The sequence below is a fragment of the Aedes albopictus genome, chromosome 3 (genome assembly GCF_035046485.1).
Source record: "Aedes albopictus strain Foshan chromosome 3, AalbF5, whole genome shotgun sequence".
NCBI classification, from domain to species: domain Eukaryota; kingdom Metazoa; phylum Arthropoda; class Insecta; order Diptera; family Culicidae; genus Aedes; species Aedes albopictus.
The window spans coordinates 241,789,137-241,812,741 of NC_085138.1; the positions used below are offsets into that span (position 1 = coordinate 241,789,137).

The 23,605-nt window shown below is 41.5% G+C and overlaps 1 protein-coding gene across 1 annotated transcript; it reads right to left on the reverse strand.

Moving 5' to 3' along the window:
* Window positions 1-20,797: 20,797 nt before the first annotated feature.
* On the reverse strand, window positions 20,798-23,095 carry LOC115254133 (methanethiol oxidase). Its single transcript, XM_029868608.2, has 4 exons — window positions 22,616-23,095; window positions 22,394-22,557; window positions 21,111-22,330; window positions 20,798-21,035 (listed from the first exon to the last, which is right to left on the reverse strand). The coding sequence occupies exons 1-4, from the start codon at window positions 22,875-22,877 to the stop codon at window positions 20,987-20,989; spliced, it is 1,695 nt and encodes a 564-aa protein (XP_029724468.2). The 5' UTR covers window positions 22,878-23,095; the 3' UTR covers window positions 20,798-20,986.
* Window positions 23,096-23,605: the final 510 nt, after the last annotated feature.

The window sequence follows — 23,605 nt, forward strand, 5'->3', positions numbered from 1 at the left end:
TGCGAACGCAATTCTATTTTTAGCTTGAATTTTGACATTTTGTCAAATTAACTTTGATTGAATTTAGTTAAAATTGCAGTTTTACACAGCTTTTCGTTTGTTAGGTAAATATTTGAGATGCGGTAGAATGCGATTCTAGATAATCGAGTTCAGTACCCGGTCTGTAATTGCTTATCACCTTTGTCACTGAAACCATTTAGGGTAGAAGCAACAGTTTTGGCCATAATCCAGATTGAAACCTTTTATATTGGCATATTGGTAGTATTAATTGGTTAATTTGTACTTTTTTTCGAATAGTTTCCCTTAGATTGACCAAAACAGGTGCCCGAACCCTACTAATGTGCAAAAGTAGCATATTTATGACAATTCATATGTCCTATTTAATGTAGAATATGTACTTGAAAATATTTCTATCAATTCTCATAGTGTGATTAAATCGAAAAAAATACCGTGCTAGAATCGAGAGTGATATAATGGAGCGTGATTAAATAGAACCGTGACATAATCGAAAAACTACTGTATAAAACACCATTTTCAAAATTTAGCATCAAACTACAGAAGAAACTGTAGCTACAGTCGCATGGTGGATGATTTATATAACAAACACAATATTCAATTATAATTATTAAATACCCTCAATTGTATGAATGTTTGACAAAACGAAAGATTTTGTAAAGAGTATTAAATCCACTTCTTAAAAAAAATAGGACTTGAACTTGTAAACTTGATTTCAATATTGCCTCGGTAAGACCGAATGTTTCAAAATAATGATAAAATCTACATTCAAGTTTAACACGAACTAAAATAACTTTTTGTACAACTTTTTCAATAATGGAAAATTATTAAAAGTATTAATGTTGTCAATGTAAAAATTTCATCATAAATGAAAGATAAATATTTGCATAAGATTAAGCATTATAATATTTTTTCATTATTTTGAACAATCAGTAACTTTTTTCCAAAGTACTCTGCGGGCCGCATTCAAGAGCTTCGAGGGCCGCATGCAGCCCGCGGGCCGCAGTTTGAGCACCACTGCCATAGAACATGGGTCAACTATGATGCACTAGGTTGCAATACGAAGTCGAAAATCGAAACATCACTTCCGCTGCCGTTGCTGTCATGTAACCTACATAATAAAAATGATTTATGAGTATCTTGTGTTTAGTATATAGTTTAATACGGATTATCTTGCGGTAGGAAAAGAGCCCGGTGGCATTTCCCGCTTCGGCTTATGTAGTAGGCTATGCTGGGAGAGACATTAAGGAGGAACACGGCATAAATATCACAAGACAGGCTAGTAACCTATGTAAACATCATTGCTGGATGTAAACATGTGACGTCGTTCTTATCGTTTTACGTTGATCAAATTGGTGAGGAGTACTAGATCATTGTGGAAACACCTATGAACGATTTGAATTACGTCATCAAAAAGTGTCAAATTTCCGGAGGGTATCACCTTCTAAATATTGTACACCGTGAGGAGGAAGATAATAAACTTTACTTGTGTACAGGGCATCAACCAAACAGCAGTGTTGTACAGATTATTACAGCTTATAATGAAATACCAGGGGAATATAAACAATTAAGCACGGGAGCAATGAAAGGTGTCCCAAGCAACATACATGGTTACAAAACAGTCACGTCAGCGTATGTAAGGTCACACAGTGACTTCTGTGAAACCCTTACATAAGCTGCCATAACTGTTTTGTTACCACGTGTGTTGCTTGGGGTAGGAGGCGCATGGTAGTTGACGGGTCTAATAACACAGCAGGACATTTCAGCAAGCATATGTGTCTGAAAGATTTTGGGTCGCTGAATTCGAATCTGGCTTCATATTTCCTCCATACTTACCTACCAGTCAGACTAAGGCCTGAGTGTCCTCTGCTGTTCGTAGGAATCGTTTCCGACCACCGTTCCCTGCTGATTTTCGGGGTGCAGATGATGGTTGATTCTCTCAGCAGCTGATGCAGCTCGTGGTACATTCGCCTTCTCCAAGTCCCGTCTTCTATCTGCACTCCGCCGTAGATGGTACGCAACATCTTCCGCTAGAAAACTCCAAGGGCGCGTTGGTCCACAGCCCGTAAAGTCCAGTTTTCGTGTCCATAGAGGACTGTCGGTCTAATCAGCGTTTTGAAGATGGTTAACTACGTGTGACGGCGAACTTTGTTCAATCGTAGGGTTCTGCAGAATCAAAAGTCAGCTCGCTTTCTTGACCCAGTGAGTTTTTGATTTTTTCTGCTGGTGTCGTTGCTGTCCTTCACCAGTGAGCCTGACGACACGAATTCTTCAACCGCCCCGATTTCATCACCGCCGATAGAGATTAGGGGTGGCGGGCGCGTAAATTTATCCCTACACAGTACGAACAAAATCTGTAAATTTATGACGAACTGAATGTAACAAATTGACCTCCATCGTGTTCGATAGAATTTTCAGAGAAATTAAAAAAATCTTCATACGAGAATCGAACTCAGATCTTCCGAGTGAGAGTTCACGCCTAACCCCTTTAGGCTGTCTCACCAAGCTGAAGAGAAGGCAATCAAAGATAAATATGTTTCACCATAAAGGAACAAACTGTTGTACCGCTTCGGCCACAGAGAGCGAGAGAGCATTCTCCGCAGCGAGGCAGACGACAGAGCGTAGCTGTCCTCGTTTACGTTACTGCATGTAAATTTCAAGCGAATATGTCTCAAAAAATGTAAACAGTACGCATGATTGGCTGATTACTGAGCGGACAGTATCACCTCTCGGTAAATGGCTGTAATTTTGTAGCTTCTGCTATAATTTTCAGTCGATGCTAAACCTACGTGCTGTTTAATTTTCATGATTTCTTTCTGTGTAGAGCCATTTGCTATCATGTACTTTGTCTTCGGCACATTAATGACTAATCCAAAGCGACTGGCTACATTCTTTAGTCGGATGTACATTTGGGTAATCGTCTCAAATATACAGGCTATAATCAAAATCATCGGCAAAACCATACAGCTGAACGAATTTCGTGAAAGTTGTATCACTCGATTTTATCCCCGCTCTTCTTATTTCACCTTCTAAGGTGATGTTAAACAGCAAGCACGAAAGACCATCACCTTGCCGTAATCCTCTGCGAGATTCAAAGGGACTCGAGTGAGAGTGTCCCTGATATTCGAACAACGCGCATCACTTGATACATCGTCGCCTTGATTAATCGTGGGAATCCGTATCCGTGCATAATCTGCCATAGCTGGTCTTGAACGATTATATCATACGCCGATTTAAAATCGATGAACATGCGATATGTGAGCACATTGTATTCGTGGCATTTATGCAACTCTTAGCGGTTTGCGAACATCTGTACCATTGCAGCGCGTTCACCCATGAATCGAATATGATATTGCCACCCAATCGGTGATAGTGACAGACAATTGGAAAGTAGGCCGCTCTCAATAGTGTGATAGCGCGGTAGTTTCCGCAATCAAACTTGTCGCCCTTTTTGTAGATGGGTCACACGATACCTTCCATTCACTCCTTCCTCTTTCCAAATCTTGGTAATGACCCCATGTGAGAGAACTACCAGTGCTTGTCCACCGTATTTCAGAAGCTTGCTTGATAGTTGTTCTGCTCCAGCGGCTTTGTTGTTTTTCGACCGACCAACTTCCTCCTCAATATTCTGGAGGTCAGGGGCCGGAAGTATTTAATCCTATGTACGCCCTCCTAGATCAGTTACCTCGCCACTCTCGGTGGCTGCAATGTCGCCATTAAGATGCTCATCGTAATGCAGGCGCCACCTCTCAACCAGCTCACGCTCGCTCGTGAGATGATTCCCGTGATTGTTTCGGCATATGTCAGCTTGTGGCACAAAACCTCTCGCCTCTTTCGTAGAACTTCCGTGTATCCTTAGTGCGGTACAGCTTTCCATCTATTTGCGCTCTCGTTCTTTCTGCTGACGCTTCTTCCTCCGGAGGACTGAGTTCTATCTGTTCTGTAAAACGCCTCATTTGCTCTCGTACGGTGTTGCAACATTCTCGCCCATGCTGCATTCTTCTCGTTTTTAGCTGTTCACATTCGCCATCGTACCAGTCGTTTCTGTGGTTCGGGAGCATGGAGCCTAGTGCTGCGGCCGAGGTACTACCTATGGCGGATCGGATGTCCCTCCAGTCATCTTCAAGTGTGGCTGCGCCAAGCGTAACCTTGAGCCACGTCTACGTTTCGCAGCAGCTCTATGTTGAGCCGTTCGGCTTCGACGCGTGGTAATAACCGTCGTACGTTGTAGCGTCTTGCTCAACACTATAAATCACGTACCCGGTTCATTGGTGGTGTCACAGCTGTGGTAGAATGTAGCCGCTCGATGCCCGCTTTTCCACACCTTCTGTTCAGTCGTTCAGTCCAACAATGTTCCTGCAGCGCCACGATGTCGAAGTTGCGGGATGTAATTCATTGTAGATTATCCTGTCACATCTTGCGAAACCAAGTGACTTGCAATTCCATGTTCCTCCAGGTTTCCAATCGTAGTCCTTATCCGTTGCGTGGGTGTATCGAGTCATACCACTCTGATGGGACTAGCAGTTTGGATTAAGCTGGGCGTGATGCAGCATTTCTAACTCAGCCGCTAGATGCCAGAACATACGCTGTTAGAGCCGCACCTGTTTGGTGAACAGACGCTCAGTAGAACCCGACGGGTACGGGTCGGGTTTATGCTTGGAAATTTGACAAAAGCTTGGGTTCGGGTCGGGTCCGGGTTTAAACAATTTCAAAATTTTCGGGCACGGGTCGGGTCGGGTTTGAATAACGTCAGGTTCAAGTCGGGTTTGGTACCAGTTCAGATAAATCAGTATTTAGAAAAATGCTTTCTTTATTATATCCGATACATTTAATGAATATTTTCCAACGCGGGTTTCGGTCGGGTTTATTGACATATATATTCGGGTTCGGATCGGGTTCGGGTTTGATCGACGAAAATTTTCGGGTTCGGGTCGGGTCCGGGTTTGACGGAACAAAAAATTCTCGGGTACGGGTCGGGTCCGGGTTTTCAAATTGAAAATTGTTCGGGTACGGGTCGGGTTCGGGTCTGTAAAATCTGAAACCCGACCATCTCTAACGCTCGGGTCGTACCTTCTCAATCTAACAGAAATCAAAAGGACATCAGTGCCCACGCTGCACTACCACTGAGCATAGCCGCAAAACTCGTGGTGATGGTGTCCTCATAGCCGTCGCACGTCACATAAATAGTTCAGTCGACCCATCTCCCATCGCTGACTCTCTTGAACAACTATGTGTTAAGTTGAAGCTTGCGGATTGTTCAGTAAGCATTGGCGTTATCTATCTACCACCGGATCTCCGAGCAAATCAGCTTTGTGTGGACAGCCACATTGAGTCAATTGGAGCTGTTCTTGCACATCTTCAATTTAATGACCACGCTATTCTGCTCGGTGACTATAACTAAAGACACTGTATGCTAAAGACACGAAATTTGATGATTGTTGCTGTTGGTGATGATTGTCGCGTCATGACGATGATGCTGTCGAGCAATGCTTTTAAAGCGCGTTTGACAGGTCTCCTGCTCGATTGGAACGACATTGACAGCAAATTTGGAATTCCAATTGGAACATTTCGTGTCTTTGCATATAGTGTCTTTAACTATAACCAGTCACTTGCTTGGAACTTGCAAGCAGATGCTCTTCCGGAAGTGGATGTTTTGCTGTACACGAGTATCTCCCGTTTGTGCTTCCCTTCTGGATGGATTCAACCTCCATGGATTGACGCAAATCAACTCTATACTAAACGAAAACAGACGTTTGCTAGATCTTGTTCTGGTAAATGAAATCACTAGGGCTTCCAATCAAATTTTTGCATCCCGGGTTTCCCGAATTTCCCGGGATTTTTTTCTATTGTTTTTTTTTTCTGTCAAGTTATCAAGTCAATGATTGATTTATCCAGCTTCTTGATTTACGTTCGTCAAATCACATGACCTCTATGCAGATGTTATTATGTTGATGTTATTTTATAACTCGAGCATAACGGAAAGTCTACGCATATAAAATCCACTTAATAAAGTGAAGGCAATGAACTGATTTCAACCGACAACGAATCTTCGTTTTTTTTAGTACTGCTTCAAAGTATGAAGTTATCCTATAGTGCCAACTGATCCATCAACAACCCTTGCTTGTAAGACGCAATACAGTCAGAGTCCTATTTATAGCTGACTTTCTACAAGATCGTAATGAGTGCCCAACTATTTAGGAATAAATCAATTTGTATATTGCTACTAGATCATGGTGTAACAACCTCATACAACCTCATACGGCAATACTACGTATGGAGCCATTATTAGGCTTCAATGGGTCTGCACCCTTGTAGCTTTTTACTTTGACTTCAGAATCCCTCGCCGAACTCTTTTTCGTTTTTTTCTTTGGCAATTCTTCTTAGTTAGTTATTTTTTGTTTCGGGTGTTATGTACTCTTGACTTGTGTTATTGTATCTGTTCATTCATATCAATTCATTACTATCATTGTGAATTTCAGGTATATATCTCAAGATTAAATTAAGTTGTTGTTGTATGCCAGTTGATGTAAAAAAAAACACAATAAACAATTACCTAACTAGCTTTAGCAAAACACGTTCATGTATTTCAAATTTTAATTTCATTTTAATTAATTCTGGTTGAAATCGCATTTAAAATACATTAACGGTAAAATATGAACCTTGTTATCGTGAAATGCGCACAGTCTACAATAGCTGAATCCCGGGAAAATTGGAAGCTCTAGAAATCACGTTGGAAGGCTATACATTGTCTGAGATTGTTGATCCCCTTTCCATACTGGACACGAATCACCCTCCATTTGTAGTCGAACTGTCTCTTTCGGTACCCGAAGTTGATGTAGCGATTGATATTGCTGACTTGGACTTTTGCAGAGCAAACTTTGCAGGTATAGTTGAAGCACTTCAGGACGTAGATTGGTATATCATGAGTTCCGCTACTGACGTCGATGATGCAGTACAGTTGTTTTCCAATGAACTGTACAGTGTCATGCAAGAACATATACCGATACGCAGACCACCTCCGAAACCTCCATGGGGAAACGCATATCTGCGACGGTTAAATCAAGTAAGGTCTAAAATGCTTCGCAAATACTGCAGATATCGATGCCCGGAAAATAAGTTCCAGTTCAACCGAGCCAGTAACAATTATCGAGTCTACAGCCGTTTCCTTTACAAACGATATACGCTACGAACACAGAGCAATCTGCGCAGGAATCCCCAGCAGTTCTGGAGTTTCGTCAACTCCAAACGTAAAGAACAAAGTTTACCTGTTGAGATGTTTTATGGAAATGTAGTCGGTAGCACTGCGAGAGAAAAATGTAATCTCTTTGCATCACATTTCCAAAGCGCGTTCAATAACTTTGTCTCTTCTTCCGCTCAAATCGACCGTGCGTGTAGAAACACGCCAAGCAATGTTTGCTCTTTGAGTCAATTGCAAATCACGCCTGAGCAAGTTCAGACGGCAATATTGAAACTGAAGACGTCTTACACTAGCCCTGACGGAATTCCATCGTGTGGTTTTTAGAAGTGTAGTGATATCCTGGTTCATCCATTGGGGTGGATATTTAACGCCTCATTACGGCAGAGCAAGTTTCCAACTAGCTGGAAGTCTTCCATAATGTTTCCAGTACTTACACAAAAAGAATGACAAGCAGAATATTGAAAATTACCGCGAAATAACATCGTTGTGTGTGTGCTCGAAGATCTTTGAAATCGTGATGAATAATGTGTTGTTCACTTCTTGCAAACATTACATCTCTGTGGACCAACACGGATTCTATCCCAGAAGATCCACTTCCACAAATCTCGTTCAGTTCACTTCTTTTTGCCTGCGGTACATGGACTCCGGAATGCAGGTCGATACTGTATATACAGACTTGAAATCTGCCTTTGATCGCGTAGACAACGGGATATTGCTTGCACGGCTGAGGAAACTGGGGCTTTCTGACGATCTCGTTCGCTGGTTAAAGTCATATCTAACAGATCGAAGGCTAGTCGTCAAAATCGGACTGGAAACATTGGAACCATTTTCGAACCTGTCTGGAGTTCCACAAGGCAGCAATTTGGGGCCATTACTGTTTTCCGTATTCCTAAATGATCTATCCAGCGTGCTTCCACCAGGAATACGTCTGTTTTTCGCAGACAACGTTAAGCTAAATATGCTGATTCGCTGCCTCCAAGATTGTGCACAACTACAGCTGTCAGTTCAGTCCTTCGTCGAGTGGTGTACTACGAACTTACTGACGGTGAGTCTTCTAAAGTGCCAAGTTACATCCTTCCATCGCAAACGAACACCAATTACATATGCGTATGTCATCGCCCAAGTAACAATCCTAATTCTATTTGGTTTTATTTGTTTTTATGATAGTTTTATCGGAACATTGCATATTCTAGTTGATCTTATCGGAGTTTCAGCTGATCATAACTATTCTTCATCAATATGTGGTTTTAAAAACACCTCCAAGAATACTTGAGGTTCAGTTCATAAAACCATAAACACAACAAGAACTGTTGAACTTATTTTCAGTTTTATTAGGTTCTTGTAGTTATCTTCAATCATCCGTTCTTGATCAAGAGCAACTGTTCTCGCATGAGAACAGTTTGGTACATGAAAAATACAAGATCATCAGATTTTGATTCTCATCGTTCCATTATTGCTGCCAATCAAGAACACTTACTCGGAAACCCAACCGCGACGCGGTGCGGTGCAGTGCCAAGTTCCTCCGGTTGCAGCATCCGAAATGAGGTTGGTTTGGTCATTCAGGACGTCGATTCCCTTGTAATCGGGAGTCAAATAATCGACCTGCAAAATCACTTACCTGTTGGAAATGCTGACCGGAGGAATAAGGGGCTGCACCACATCAAGGCTGGTTCCCGAAAAAGGTCTGCCTGGTTGGCAACGGTACCGGGCTGATGATTAAATTTATCGCACGAAGTTCACAAAATCCACCGCGGTGCGATAATTTATTGTTTGTTTACAATTTGGCGTACATGATTTATGACGTTCTCGGCGGAGTTTGCATAAACCTACATCAAGAACGTTATAAACCTGAGTACTCTTGAGTAATACTTCTTACCCTTGCATAAGATGAAATAAATTTAAGACGTTCTTGATGGAGGCCAACCAGGCTGCATTCAGAACGTTATAAATCCTAGTATTCTTGAGTTATGCTTTTAGCTCTGGCATGAGTTGAAAGAAATTTAAGACGATCTTATGGTGATGTTGATTAAAACCATCGATGATGGACCGACCACCGGCCTAGATTTCAATGGAAGCCATGTTGAGAAAACTCATGAGCAATGTTCACATGACCAGGAAGAATATTTTTAAATATTTTATTAGTGCGTTATAATGGAAGCGCGTTGCAATTTTTGGAAGTATCTTGCAACATATATACGATGAATTTTGCTTGGCATTTGGCATCCTTGCTACATCCCGGAAATATATCCAATTTGTGTAATAAATTAATCCCGATTACAATAATGTGTCATTTTCATTGTGTTTTTAATTTCAATTAAATTCACCAAACTTTTCTGTCGACATAAAAGTTGCATCAGCCAGCAACAACACTGACAAATTTATTATCGTTTTATCGTGCACTTGAAGAATTCTACAAGGAGAGAGCAATTCGCCTTGAGGACAACTTGGGAAGTACAACAAGTTTTAAGAGAAATTTAAAAACAACTCTCCAAGAGCATCTTAGGATGGGCCTCTTTGATCTTATGGCGGGTTTATGCATGGTTTTAAAGAACAGGTGTTGAAGAATACTTCAAAAGCATTATAAAATTAATTTTGTTACTTGGGCGCCGATCAACCACTGGCACGTGTGACTGAGGTACGTGATTTAGGCGTGATTCTGGACGCTGCGATCTCCTTCCGAACGCACTATAACGATATAATCTCCAGAGCAAACAGGCAGCTCGGGTTCATGTTCAGAATAGCCGACGAATTCCGTGACCCTCTATGTTTACGATCACTGTACTGTGCATTAATCCGATCCATTCTTGAATCAAATGTTGTTGTATGGTGTCCGTATCAGTTCACCTGGATTTCTAGAATTGAAACGGTACAACGAAAATTTATGAGATACGCCCTCCGTAATCTACCATGGCGGGACCGCATCAATCTCCCAAGCTACGAAGACCGCTGCAGATTGCTCAGGATCGAAACTCTTGAGCAGAGAAGGAAGTACACTCAAGCTGTTTTCGTGACAAAAATTCTTTTGGGCGAGTTGGACTGTCCTGAACTTTTGCGCCTAGTCAACATCTATGCTCCAACGCGAGTGCTTCGTCAACGCGACTTTTTGTTACTTGAGTCGAGAAACACAGGTTATGGATCGCATGAACCAATCCGGTTCATTTCGGAGATATTCAACCATGAGTACGAGCTGTTCGATTTCAACACTTCTGCCAGCGCATTCCAACGAAGGCTCCAGGAAATTCATCGATAGTGAAGAAGCTGGTCAAACGCTACACAATGCGCAATTGACTTTGTATGTGTGTGAGTTTTTATATTATTTGTAATGATTTTAGATATTTATTGTTTGTGGTTTTTAATTATTTAGTTCTTCAGCCCTCTTGTATATATGTATAGTAATATTGTAAACCCGTAAAAGATGTTGGTTTTTTATGCCTTTTTGAGTGAGCCGAGTGATGTGGGCAACTCAAAAAGGCTTTTCCCTGCCAGGCTTCATTAAGGCTTAATGCCCGATGAAGGTCAATAAATAAAATAAAATAAAAATATAAATAACAAAAGAATAGCACACAGCTCTTAGCTGACTGTCTCTACTACAGTACCTATAAATGCCATATAATTATCCTTTGAGCTTTATGGGTATCAACCACCATGCGGCTCCATTCGTTTAGCAAGTTTCTTGCCTTCCTGGAAACATTTGATTGATTCGGGAGACCGAACAGCTACCAAAGATTGTGGAGTGGACCTGGTGAGGTGGTTGGGGCCTGTCCTTGAACTACACTGAGTCTAGATGGTGGCACACCGTGCATAAGACGCGTATAAGAACTGAAATTTTAAATATTAGTAATTTTGTCGATTATTTAGGTATACCACTAGGTTGCGGTCTTGAACGGTCTGACTTCCTGGAAAATTTCTTAGTTCATTTTTAATTGTCAAGGAAAGATTTCTGGTGGTTTTTCTTTACTATATTAACGTTGTGATATAAAAATTATATCCAACAAGTTTTCTATAAGTCTGAAAACGGCATTGCCTAATTATATTCAAGGTGTTGGACCCTATCAAGAAAAACTACACTAATGTCACGCTTTGTGGCGCGTCCGTTTAGCGCAGGTACGGACAACTTGGCAGTGACTTGAGCAATTCACACGGATAATGGAAAATGCTCCAAGCGATTTCCGACACACGAAATACCTAGCACTAATTTACGGGAGCGATGAAAAACATAACACGGAATTCATCTGAAATGGATCGTGCCAACCATAATGCACATCGTTTTGGCATCGGTACAAAAATTTAACAACTGGCTACCAGCGTACTAGCTTACCTTTGGAGTGTTGCGGTTGCTTGTGGCCGTTTGATTCGTTCGCGAAAATAATGCCGCCAATTCCAACATCAGGACACATTAAGCCGGCGATGATACATTTATATGGCACTAATTATCGACACGGCAGTGTGTTCTTTGGGTGTGAATGGAGGGCGATGGCTTGGGCTCAAGATAGACAATTTTGTTCCGTGAATCATGATATCATCGGTATGACAAAAAAATGCTCGCTTTATTAATGATTGTTTTGGATTTACATATTCATGAAAAATTTATATTGTACTGTGTGGTTTGTGTGGCATGTTTTTAGTTACCATTTTAGGATTTTTTTGAGCTGTCCGTGGGGAACTATACTGTAAAATAATAGATTCAACTATTCAACTATTTCAATTAAAACTGCCGGTGAAGTTTATAAATTTGTAATGAACAAAGTTCCAGCTGAAAACCAGTGGCAGTTGATAAATTGCACACTGCATTCCGCGCACTTCCGTGGCGATGCCTTTCCAGTTTATTTACACTTTCATCAAAGAAGCGAGGTCCACCGCCACAGCTAACAGGCAGATACCTACTGTTTGTGGGGGGTCAACTTAAATAGCATGCTTTTTCTACCCGCTCCAGCCGAATCGGGGTCTTTCTCCAAAACCAATATCTGTGAACACCGCAAAGTTTTCATCCGATTTATGATTTAGTGTGGCCATTTCCTGGGCAAACTGCGGGGGAACTTATCATCGCTGCTCAGCTCTCGAATGATGGATGGAATTGCTGATGAAAGCTTTCCCAGTAGGAAAAGGGCAAGTTTTTCGACACGCTCAGGAAATTGAAATTGTAATATTTCTTTCGTGGCTGGCAAAGTTGGGCCGTGGCAGTGTTGAAATTTTCCAGTTCAATTTTCGTCGGTTACACTGATGAGACAGAGAAATCTGAATAGATTTTTTGATTATGGTTGTTGAATGGTACTCTGTAATAGTTTACACATGTAACTTAATTCGTTTTACTAAAATTTCTCATGCTCAATGATATTGAAAGAATGATGTTGAAACATTTTGGACATGAAAAAGTTTTTATTTGACAATCTGTTACCGACAACATCGGCAGCAATGGAATGTCAAGCCATGCTAGTTGTTTGTTTTTGAAGATAATTTGTTTTGTTAAAAAAATCTTATATTTGTTAGTAATCCTATACCAATTGTTAGAAAAAAGTATTTAAAAAAAATGTACATAAAAACCTTAGAATATTGTTAGTAATGTTAGATTGAGTAAAGATAAAAAAAAAACAAAAAAAAAAAAAGGTTGAGAACCTCTGGATTGTTAAATTCAAAAAAATGTAGTTAAACCTATTCTCTGCCCCTCGTCTGAAAATGCCTCGAAAACGGGATCAAATTTATAATGCAACAACACCGAATCCGCAGGGAGTATCTGGAGGAAGGAAATGGGAGAACGATGGGAAGAGGAGGATGAAAAGGAGGATTTTGGAGAGAAAGGAGGGGAGGATCGAACGATGAGTTTTTTGGGGAGATTATTGAAGTCCGGGATCGGGTGCCAACCGCACGTGAAACAAGTTCGATGCAGAAGATAAGTGGACAGTGCGTGATTTTTGTCCGACTTTTGGGAACCACCAATAATTCCCACGGTAGAGTACGCGGACGTGAAGTGAACTCGTTCCGAGTATCTGGACCCACAAACTCCTGGACGGTTCAGGAACGTAGCCTCTATCCTACTGAGCACGACACACATCTCTATGTGATACCGGCCGCTAGATGGTGAGATGGCGTCCGATGATTCCACTGTCGGTATTCAACACCGGTTATACCCGTGACCAGCTAGCGCCGATCAACCAGGCAGCATCCAGGGACGCGTCGGTCTCTCAACGCTACGGCTTCGCCAATGCCAGCCGTCAATCTCTGACGCCAGGTACCGCCCCCCCCCCCTCTCCTACCAGCGAAGCGCCGGTTTCTCTTCGTTCCGCTTCCGAAGCATCATGACAACGAACAACACGTGGTTCATCAGGTACGTCTCCATTTCCTCCCTTCCTTCAACACCAAAAAAGCAGTAATGGGCCCCAACGAAAATGAACACAGATTTGTAACTACAAAACTAACCCACACACACCCAACATGTATGCAATATAGTAGATAGGACTCAACTCAGATCTTTTGTAACTTAAAAGCGAGAGAGCAAACTCCCTAAAGGGTTCTGGCCTTCCCTTGTTCGCTTGGTGAAAATAGTTGGCAGGTAAGTATAGGGTGATCGAGCCTTCCCCGGTCAATGCCGACCCTGAGGAACTCAAGAAGGTGAGCTGGCCTGGGCGTACGGACGCCGATGCCACAGGATGTGTGGAGCGTCCAAGGGTAGTTACAAATCTGGATTTCCTTAAAAGTGCCCATCTTGTGATGTATGAACGGTTAGTAGGGATCATGATTACCTATCTTGAGACAAAATTTCACTGAAATAAAAAATGGCGTTTTTTTACCCGCTTTGTATTTGAAAAAAAAAACATTTTTCAGTTTAGAGCTTATTTTGGATTTTTTCAATATTTTTTTTTTAAACTTGAATTATTTTGTGTTAATTACTCATCCAACTCTTTTTTGTAAAAGTAGTCATCTTTTTTTAAACACATTTGAAAAAAAAATCAATAAAATAAGTTTAGCTCTTTTCAAAAGCCAGTCTAGATAAATATTAAAAAAAAAAACAATATGCATGCTTAGTTTCTTCAAAATTCATCTAGACTGCCTTTTGAAAAGTGCTAAGCTTTTTTTTTATTGATTTGTATAAGAGCTTTTAAGGTTTAAAGGTTTTAAGGTTTTAAAGGTTGAAGTTGTCTAAGGAGAGCGTCCAACATAGCTCTGGACCTCACAAGTTTCTACCTCATGCTTCCACGGGTCAAACGATGACAAGAACCGCCAGCTAAGAGTTATGTGCTTAGCTGGTAGTGCAGCCTGGGCGTGGGCACTGTTGTCCTTCTGACTTCAGCTAGATTGAGGAGGTACGTCCCGAGCGTCTGTTCACCAAGGAGGTGCGGCTCAAACAGCGTCTGTTCTGTCATCCAGCGGCTGAGTATGAAATGCTGTATTGCGTCAGCTATACCTAAGAAGGCAGCCCCTTCAACGCAATGTAGGCAGCGCGGCCCCGGTAAGGTAGTCTGCTGAAAACCTTCAAACACCCAGAAAAGCAATAGTAGAGTAAACGGATTGATTCAACGGCAACAGACCCGGCAACGAATAAAGGACAACGATTGTAAAATCGGATCTTGGAACGTGAGAACTTTGAATGAACCCGCACGTGTTGGGCTCCTGGCTCGTGAACTGCAGAATGTCGGCGTTAATGTGGCCGCTATCCAGGAGATACGCTGGCCCATAACTGGAGAACGCGAATTCCGAGCGGTGGATCCCATCGCCAACACTTCATTCAAGTACCACATCTACTACAGTGGCGGCGATAAGGCAAAACGCGGAGTTGGCTTTATAGTGATCGGGAAGCAGATGAAGCGAGTTTTTCACTGGAAGCCGATAAGCGACCGAATCTGTGTGTTGAGGATGAAGCGCAAGTTCTTCAACTACAGCCTGATCAGCATCTATGCGTCAACGAACGAAAACCCCCATGACATGAAGGATGAGTTCTATGAGAGCCTTGATAAGGCCTACGGAGAGGGCCCAAAACAAGATGTCAAAATAGTCATCGGAGATGCAAATGCGCAGATCGGCAGAGAAAGTTTCTTTCGGCCTGTCATTGGAACGGAAAGCCTTCATTCTGTTACCAACGATAATGGTCTGCGCCTTGTGACATTCGCTGCTGCTAGAGGGATGGCAATCAGCAGTACCTACTTCGCACGTAAGAATATCCGAAAACACACCTGGCGACACCCGAGTAGTGACACTTGCTCCCAGATAGACCACGTGCTGGTCGACGGGCGACATTTTTCGGACGTCATAGATGTGAGGTCCTACAGAGGCCCGAACATTGACTCGGATCATTATCTTGTAGCCGCAAAAATTCGGGCGCGATTATCCAGCGTCACGAGTTCAAGAAACAACAGGACGATGCGTTTCAATATCCATCGCTTGTCAGCCGAAGGGGTTGCTGCACAGTACCATCAGAAGCTACACGAGAGGATAGGAGAGACCAACGGATCTGGAGATGTCTACAGCTTATGGGGAGTTATCCACGAAGCAGTGACAACAGCGCAAGAGGTGATAGGTACCACTCAGCGACGCCAACGTAATGGTTGGTTTGACGAGGACTGCTAACGAGTGACGAACGAAAAGAATGCCGCCAGAAGTCGAATGCTACACGCAACCTGAGATTGGCAGATTCTAATACAATTGGGTATGAAACATATACAAATATTGTATTAGGGCCTTGCAAATACAAAAATTGGTAGGTGGCAGTATACCAAAAATTGTATTGGCTTCCTAGAATCTGGAAAAGGAAAATTTCGCATGTGTGCGTGTGCTCTGTCGCACTGGTTTCTCATTATTTGTTCTATTTTTAGACTGATCATGGCAGCAGCGGCGGCATTAAATACCAATACATGTTTAAAAAGAAATTCGGGCGGCGGCGGGAATCGAACCGAGACACTATCATGGTGATACACAGTGTCCTGCGCTCTAACCAGCACGGCTATCACTGCACATGAATAGATAAGAGGCTGAAAGCCATCATGATCAACACAAACGTGGCTTGGTGATGGAAGTGATACTGCCGCCACACTGCACAATGGGTCCAGAGCCGTATTTGCGAAGACAAAACTGTTTAAGCTTCAGCTTTAAGTTTATAGACACATATTGTGTTTTAGAAAGTTTATTTTCAATTGTTGACTCTATTCCCTATTATTGTTATGTTGGGGTGGTTCGTCTGGTTAAACTGATTCAAAAATCTGTTTTCTAATAATTTTATTTGCGATGCCATGATGGATGGTGATGGATCGTTTAATTAGAAATTCCACCAATAATTCTAAATTTCATATATCTCAGGACTCTCACCACTTAGAAAGTTGGTGTCTTCGACAACGTTGTTAAGTGAGTCAAGGGCTTACAGTTAATGGTCCACTAGGCGGCGCTAGTTACACATTTGCAAAATCATTCAAATGATTGATATTTTTTCGTGAAGTAATCAACAAGCTGCAAGTTTGTTTTCTTTGAACGTGTCTAAGTCAAGTCAAAGGCTTTTCAAAGAGCTATGTATTAGTCATAATTGTGCAATGTCGCATTTCATTCGGTTCACTTGATCCAGAGATATAGCAATTAAACGAAGAACACTCAAATATGAACTACTTTATTAGAGTTGCTCCAATTTTATGTAAAGTTATCAAATCAAGCTCAAATTTGTACCGTTTATAGATTACTAGTTGTGCAACTGGCAGGAAAAATTTGAGAATATTTGGTGCATTTTTGAAAAAGTTACAGCTTGCTGAATATATTTGAAATAATAAATAAAAGTTGCATGCTTCAATTAATTCGTAACTAGCGCCGCCTACTGATAGAACCTTAAACCAATCAGCTAATCAACTGAGCGGCCGTAACCAACCTAACAACATCGTCGAAGACATCAACTTTCTAAGTGATCTGAGTCCTGAGATATATGGAATATAATAGTTGTTTGCTCACTAGCGCTGCCTTGTGGTGGAATTTTGAATCAAACGGCTCATCATTTGTTAGTTCTTGACCAGTCAAATAATATTGCCGAAGACACCAACTCTCTAAGTAACCAGGATGATGAGATATTTGGTATAAACAATTCATCAGTGTTACGTCTGTTTGTCTCTGGTATGACAGATATCACAGACAGCAAGACGTAGTACTGGCGAAATTTCCATACCGTACATCTTAGCACCATGATTACTTAAATATTACTTGTCAGTTGACGGCGTTAGTTGCAAATTAGTAGAAGCATGTATCTTTTACTTATTATCTCGAACATATTCAGCAACCTGTAACTTTCTATAATGTGTAGGGAATATTCTCAAATTTTATCTGCTAGTTGCACAACTAATTAGCTATAAATGGTACAAATTTGAGCTCGATTGGATAGTTTTACATGAAGTTGGAGCGACTCTAGTAAAATGTTTCATTTTTGAGTGTTCTTCGTTAAACTGCTATATCTCTGGATTAAGTGAACCGAATGAAATGAAATTTTGCACATTTATGACTAATATATAACTCTTTGAAAAACCTTTGACTTGACTTAAATATGTTCAAAGAAAACTAAATTACAGCTTTTTGATTGCTTTACGAAAAAAAAACATTCATTTCCATAATTTTGCAAATGTGTAACTTGCGCTTCCTTGTGGCAAAATTTCGAAACAAGTGGACCATTAACTGTAAGCCCTTGACCTACCAAACAACATTGTCAAAGACACCAACTTTGTAAGTGACCAGAATTCTGAGATATATTAAATTTAAAATTTGCTTGACCTCTAGCGCCGCCTAGGGTATATACAAAAGCATGCTAAGTTTTAAAAATTGCCTAAAACATTTTTAGCAAGTTGTATCCTTTTATAAAGTCCACCAAAACTATTCAAATTTTGATTACTTGTTTCTCAATAGGTTTGATTTAATTGGTGCAAATTTGGGCATGATTGATTATTCAACTTTACACGAAATTAGAGCCCTTCTATCTTATATCTAGTTTTTTACTTCCGTTTATCAAATTACTGTACCTTAGGACTAAGCGAACCGAATTAAATTAAATTTTGAAAGTTTGTGACTAATGTATTGGTCTACATGTATCGTTGGACTCGACTAAAATATGACCAAAGGCAAAAAAGTTGCAATTTATTGAAAACTTTTCGAAAAGTTCTAATGATTAGAATGTCTCTTGAATAAAGACAAATCAATCAAATCAATCGAATGTTTTATTTTTGTAAATTTGCTATAACTTTGTAAAACATTCTGATATTGTATAGAGAATAATTAATCAGCAGATTTTTGGATAAGCCACACTTGATTGACCGTAATCATTTTACAATAACGAAAAAAAAGAAATGACAGAACTTGGCAGAAACATTTTTGTCTTCGTAAATACGACTCTAGACCCATTGTGCACTGAAAAGCCCGCATCCAGCAGGTTGCTGGTTGCAAGTGGAAAATTCCATGTAGACAATGAGACGCGAAGCTCAGCAGCGAAGCGAAAGTTATTTTTAGACGCAACCCGGTTCAACTTCTCGGATTTGAATGGAGGCGTTTGTGTGTAGTGGTATGGAAGCTATGGAATCGTGTAGCGCATCTTAATACAACGAATGGATTATGATTTATCACATTTTCTGTACGTTTTTAATACATAAATTGGTAGAAAAGGCATATCTCAATTTTGGTAGCTTTTCTTGTTTTGCGTGTAGTGGCCGGCAGAACAGAGAGCGGTACAGGGTTGCAAGAGCAGAAGAGAAACGAATCCACCGCAGAAAAAAACGGCAACATGAAGAGAGTGTTATTGCTGAAGCGCAGAAAAGTATGGACAGGAACGATATGCGGAGGTTTTATGCAACTGTCAATGGCGCGCGGCACAAGACTGCGCCAGTGCCCGCCATGTGCAATGACCGGGAAGGAAATTTACTGACAGACAAAACAATGGTGGCAGCCAGGTGGAAGGAGCACTTCGAAGATTTGTTGAATAGTAGCAGCGAAGGAGCACCCAGGAACAGGATTAACATAATGGATGACAGTCAAGCAGTGGAACCACCAAAACTGGATGAGGTTAAAAAGGCCCTTAAGGAGCTGAAAAACAGTAAGGCTGCTGGGAAGGACGAGATCCCGGTCGAACTTCTTAAGCACGGAAGCGAGCAGCTACATCAATCAATCCACCAGATTATTATAAAGATTTGGGAGGATGAAGAATTGCCCACCAGTTGGTTGGATGGCCTAATATGCCCAATCTACAAGAAAGGGCACAGACTGGAGTGTGCCAATTACAGAGGGATTACCCTTTTAAATTCGGCGTATAAGATACTGTCGCGTGTCCTGTTCGACAGACTGCGACCTCTTGAGGAGTCCTTCGTCGGCGAATACCAGGCCGGTTTTCGTGAGGGCCGATCAACGACGGATCAAATGTTTGTCCTGCGCATGAACCTAGATAAATTTCGGGAATATAACTTGCAGACTCACCATCTGTTCATTGATTTTAAAGCAGCGTACGATTCAGTGAAATGAAATGAGCTTTGGCAGATAATGTCAGAACATGGTTTTCCGGCGAAACTAATTGGACTGATTCGCGCAACGCTGGATGGATCAAAATCAAGTATTCGGATCGCGAACGAAGTGTCTACGCCGTTTGTGACCTTGGATGGATTGAAGCTGGGGGATGCTCTTTCAAATGTATTGTTCAACATTGCACTCGAAGGAGCGATTAGGAGGTCAGGCGTGCAGAGGAATGGCTCTAGCATCACACGGTCGCACATGCTCCTTGGTTTTGCGGACGATATTGATCTCATCGGCATCGATCGTAGGGCAGTGGAGTAAGCTTATGCTCCTCTGAAGAGAGAGACAGCGAGGATAGGCTTGACGATCAACTCTACCAAGACGAAGTACATGATAGCGGGTTGAGACAGAAGCAGGCCTAGTGGTGTTAGTGCTGAGGTAGTGATTGATGGGGAAGTGTTTGAAGTTGTTGAAGAATGTTTATCTTGGAACACTAGTGACATGTGACAATGACGTTTCCCGTGAAGTGAAAGGCGTATTGCAGCTGCGAATAGGGACTTTTACGGATTGCGTAGCCAGCTTAGGTCCCGTAACTTGCAAACTCAAACAAAATTCGCTCTGTATAAGACGCTGATTCTTCCGGTTGCCCTCTACGGTCACGAAGCGTGGACGTTAAAGGAGGTAGACCGAAAAGCTTTTGGAGTTTTTGAGCGCAAAGTGCTGCGGACAATTCTCGGTGGGAATACGAAGATGCGAATATTGTGAAACGTATAAAATACGGCAGACTTCAGTGGGCTGGACACGTAGTGCGAATGTCGGAAGAATGAATAGCGAAAACAATATTCAGCAGAGAACCCGGTAGAGGTAGGCGACTTCGTGGGCGGCCGCGAGCTCGCTGGCTGCACGCAGTTGAAGAAGATCTACGATCCCTACACGTTCGGGGAAACTGGAGGAACATCGCCCAAGACCGACGAAAATGGTGCTCTACTATACGCTCGGCGTTGGAGTAAAGTTACTTTGTAGCCAACAAGGTATCAAGGTAGGTAGTCATCTTTTTTTAAACACATTTGAAAATAAATAAAATAATTTTATAAATGAAGTAAAGAGAACAACGAGTCCTACATAAAATACAATTTGGGATACTTTTTCTGTGTTTTTCAGTATATTGTTGTAATTCATAGATAACATAATTTCACATTTCTTATTTTTTATTTTGCTTTGCATATGAATCTGAATTTTCAAAAGTAACACGCTTTTCCTGGCATTATTTTAGAATGGAATGTAGTATCAAAACGTGCACCATGTTTATTTTTCGCTGACCGAAAATTTTCACTCGTTCACAATCCATATGTCGGAAGTGCAATCGCCACCAGGGTATCTGAGGGAAAAGTTTAATTTAGTTTTTATGTTCCCATCAATCAAATTAATTACTCAAGGTCCTCCCCGCACTCACCTCATTTCGTGTGGTAGCGATGGGCCGTATGGTTCATTGCCGAAATCGACCAAAAAGTTTTCGTTGAGTTTCATGCCTCCATTGACCGTGTCAATATCAATTTGTACGATTGTTCCTCCCGCTTTCACCATCTCCGGATAGAACTGTTTGTCCCACGGGGAGAACAAGCTCGAAGACACGTACAATCGCTTGCCATCCAGTGACAGTTGCAACATTTGTGGCCCACCCAAAAGACGTCGCCCCTTAATGAAAGCCGGGTCAGGCCGTTTCGTCAGCTCTTTATCTTCGACGACTTTTACCTTGGAATCACTCAGTACAGCACCACCCAGGAAAACCTGGCCTGTTAGCTTCGGGTTAGACCGATCTGTAATATCGTACTGTCGAACATCTCCATGCAGCCAATTGCTGAAGTAGAGAAATCGGTCGTCCAGCGAAATGAGAATGTCAGTCATCATTCCATTAATGTACTCTCCACTCCATCCTTCTACCTTTTTGGCTGGAACGTCAATCACTTTTTCAATTGAATACTTATCCGAATCTTCATTCTTGAAAAACCGGTACACATTGGCATACAAGGCACATCCAACATAACCTTGATTTTCCTTTGGATTGTGCAAAAATCTAATTTCCAAGGGACACGTTCCTTCTTCATTCATCTCAATGGTTTGGAACAATTCCTGCTCGTTCCATTTATAAAAATTCAAACGGCGACCGTACTGAACAGTGTCCAATGCATCGGAATCTTGATATCCCCGTCGGAACATCTTCGGAGCACCCCACTCGGAAGCTACCATTACGTTGAAAAACGGCTGGTACCAATAGTCGTACCCGCACATGGCTATCTTGTTCCCCTTGGTCCACGTACCAACAAACTCAAAATTCTTATCGAATTCAATAAAATCGCCTTTCGCATTTCCCTCTGCATCGCCCATGATTGAAATCATAATGTTTCCATTCGGCAAGCAGTGGGTGGTGTGTGGAGCCGTTACGTTGGCCTTCTTCAGAACATCACCTTCAATCACTTTTGCCAGTGTAGGAGCTTTGGGGTTAGTACCTACGTCAACGATAAAGATGCGATCAGAGTTCAAACATGGTAGAATCATACGATCCCTTTTAGGGGCTTTCGTTTTATCATCCACGAAGTGACAACTTGAACATGTATTCCATCCACTGTGATGCATCTCGTTGCCGGTGCTGTTCGTAAAGGTTCGATGAATGACCTAAATAAACAAGAAGCCAACATTTTGCTAATCTTATCATCGTGAATGGCAAGTATCGCTTACTTGACAATAGGTAGCACTCTCTGGATCAACATCCACCGTCGAAAGGTAGTCACCGTGGGGCTCCTCCAAATTTGGTTGCACTGTTACCACGTACAACATCTTCTCTCGAGGTCCATTGCGGACAGCATCCATTGGCGTGGCATAGCCTGGACCACAATAGCATTCTAAAATGTGTTTAATATTTAGTCGAGTCACGTCGAAATGTTTGCACTTTCTACTTACTTGATTGGTTCATTCTGGCGATAGCTAAGCAAAACAGCAACAAGTATGACCGGTTTGAACAGAGAACGTATACGAATCGATCGTGCAGCGAGCGGTACGAGAATGAATGAAGGCTTTTGTCGCCAGCCGGGTAGAGCCGTAGATTACGCCGTTTGCTGTAGTGTGTATTGGTCACAGCAAACTCGCATACAAAACAGATACACGCGACGGTAGTAGCCGGCAAATGCCTACATGTACAAGAACAAACTGATTTATTTATCATGAATATGTTGAGGAAAGCAGACAGAGAAATGGTATTAGACGTGGTAGGGTGAGGCACCTTTTATCGTCGTTAAACTTTTTCGTGCTGCAAAGCATGCAATTGTAAGACGCACCGTACAGATTTGAAACGAGCGGGATTTTAAGGTGAAACATCAAGAAATCCCATTGCAATTTTGCATACAAACTTTAGAGGCACAAATCTGACGAACGAAGCACCGCATCAAGAAGTACTTGTTTATCCTAGCTTTGCTCACTTGCAAAAAGAGGCAGCTTTTCCAAATCGAGCGCATTTGTTTACGAATTTTTAAGATTAGTGCTCTTGAAAACGTGAGAAGGGAACCAAGTCGGCCATTGTGGCAGCCATATTTGTATACTCTGATGTTTCTTCTTCAACGAAGATAATATAATAACATCGATCATTTAAAAATAAGAACACCTCTACATTTGTAACTAAATTGGTATCAGATTTATTCGTTGATTAGAAGACTGTTTCCATATCAAATCACAGATCGACTCAACTTGCTGGTTCATGATTCGAATGAAATTTTTGCACTTCTTTTCAAAATAGGAAACAAAACATTTTTCTCAAAAAAAAAGTTTTTTTAATTCATGAATAAATTTAGAAAAAAAAATGGAATTTGGAATTCTGCCTGTCCTGTCCTTAAACAACTTTTTCATATTTTTTTCTCAGTTTAAGGAGCAATTTATAAAATTTTCATTATTGACTTC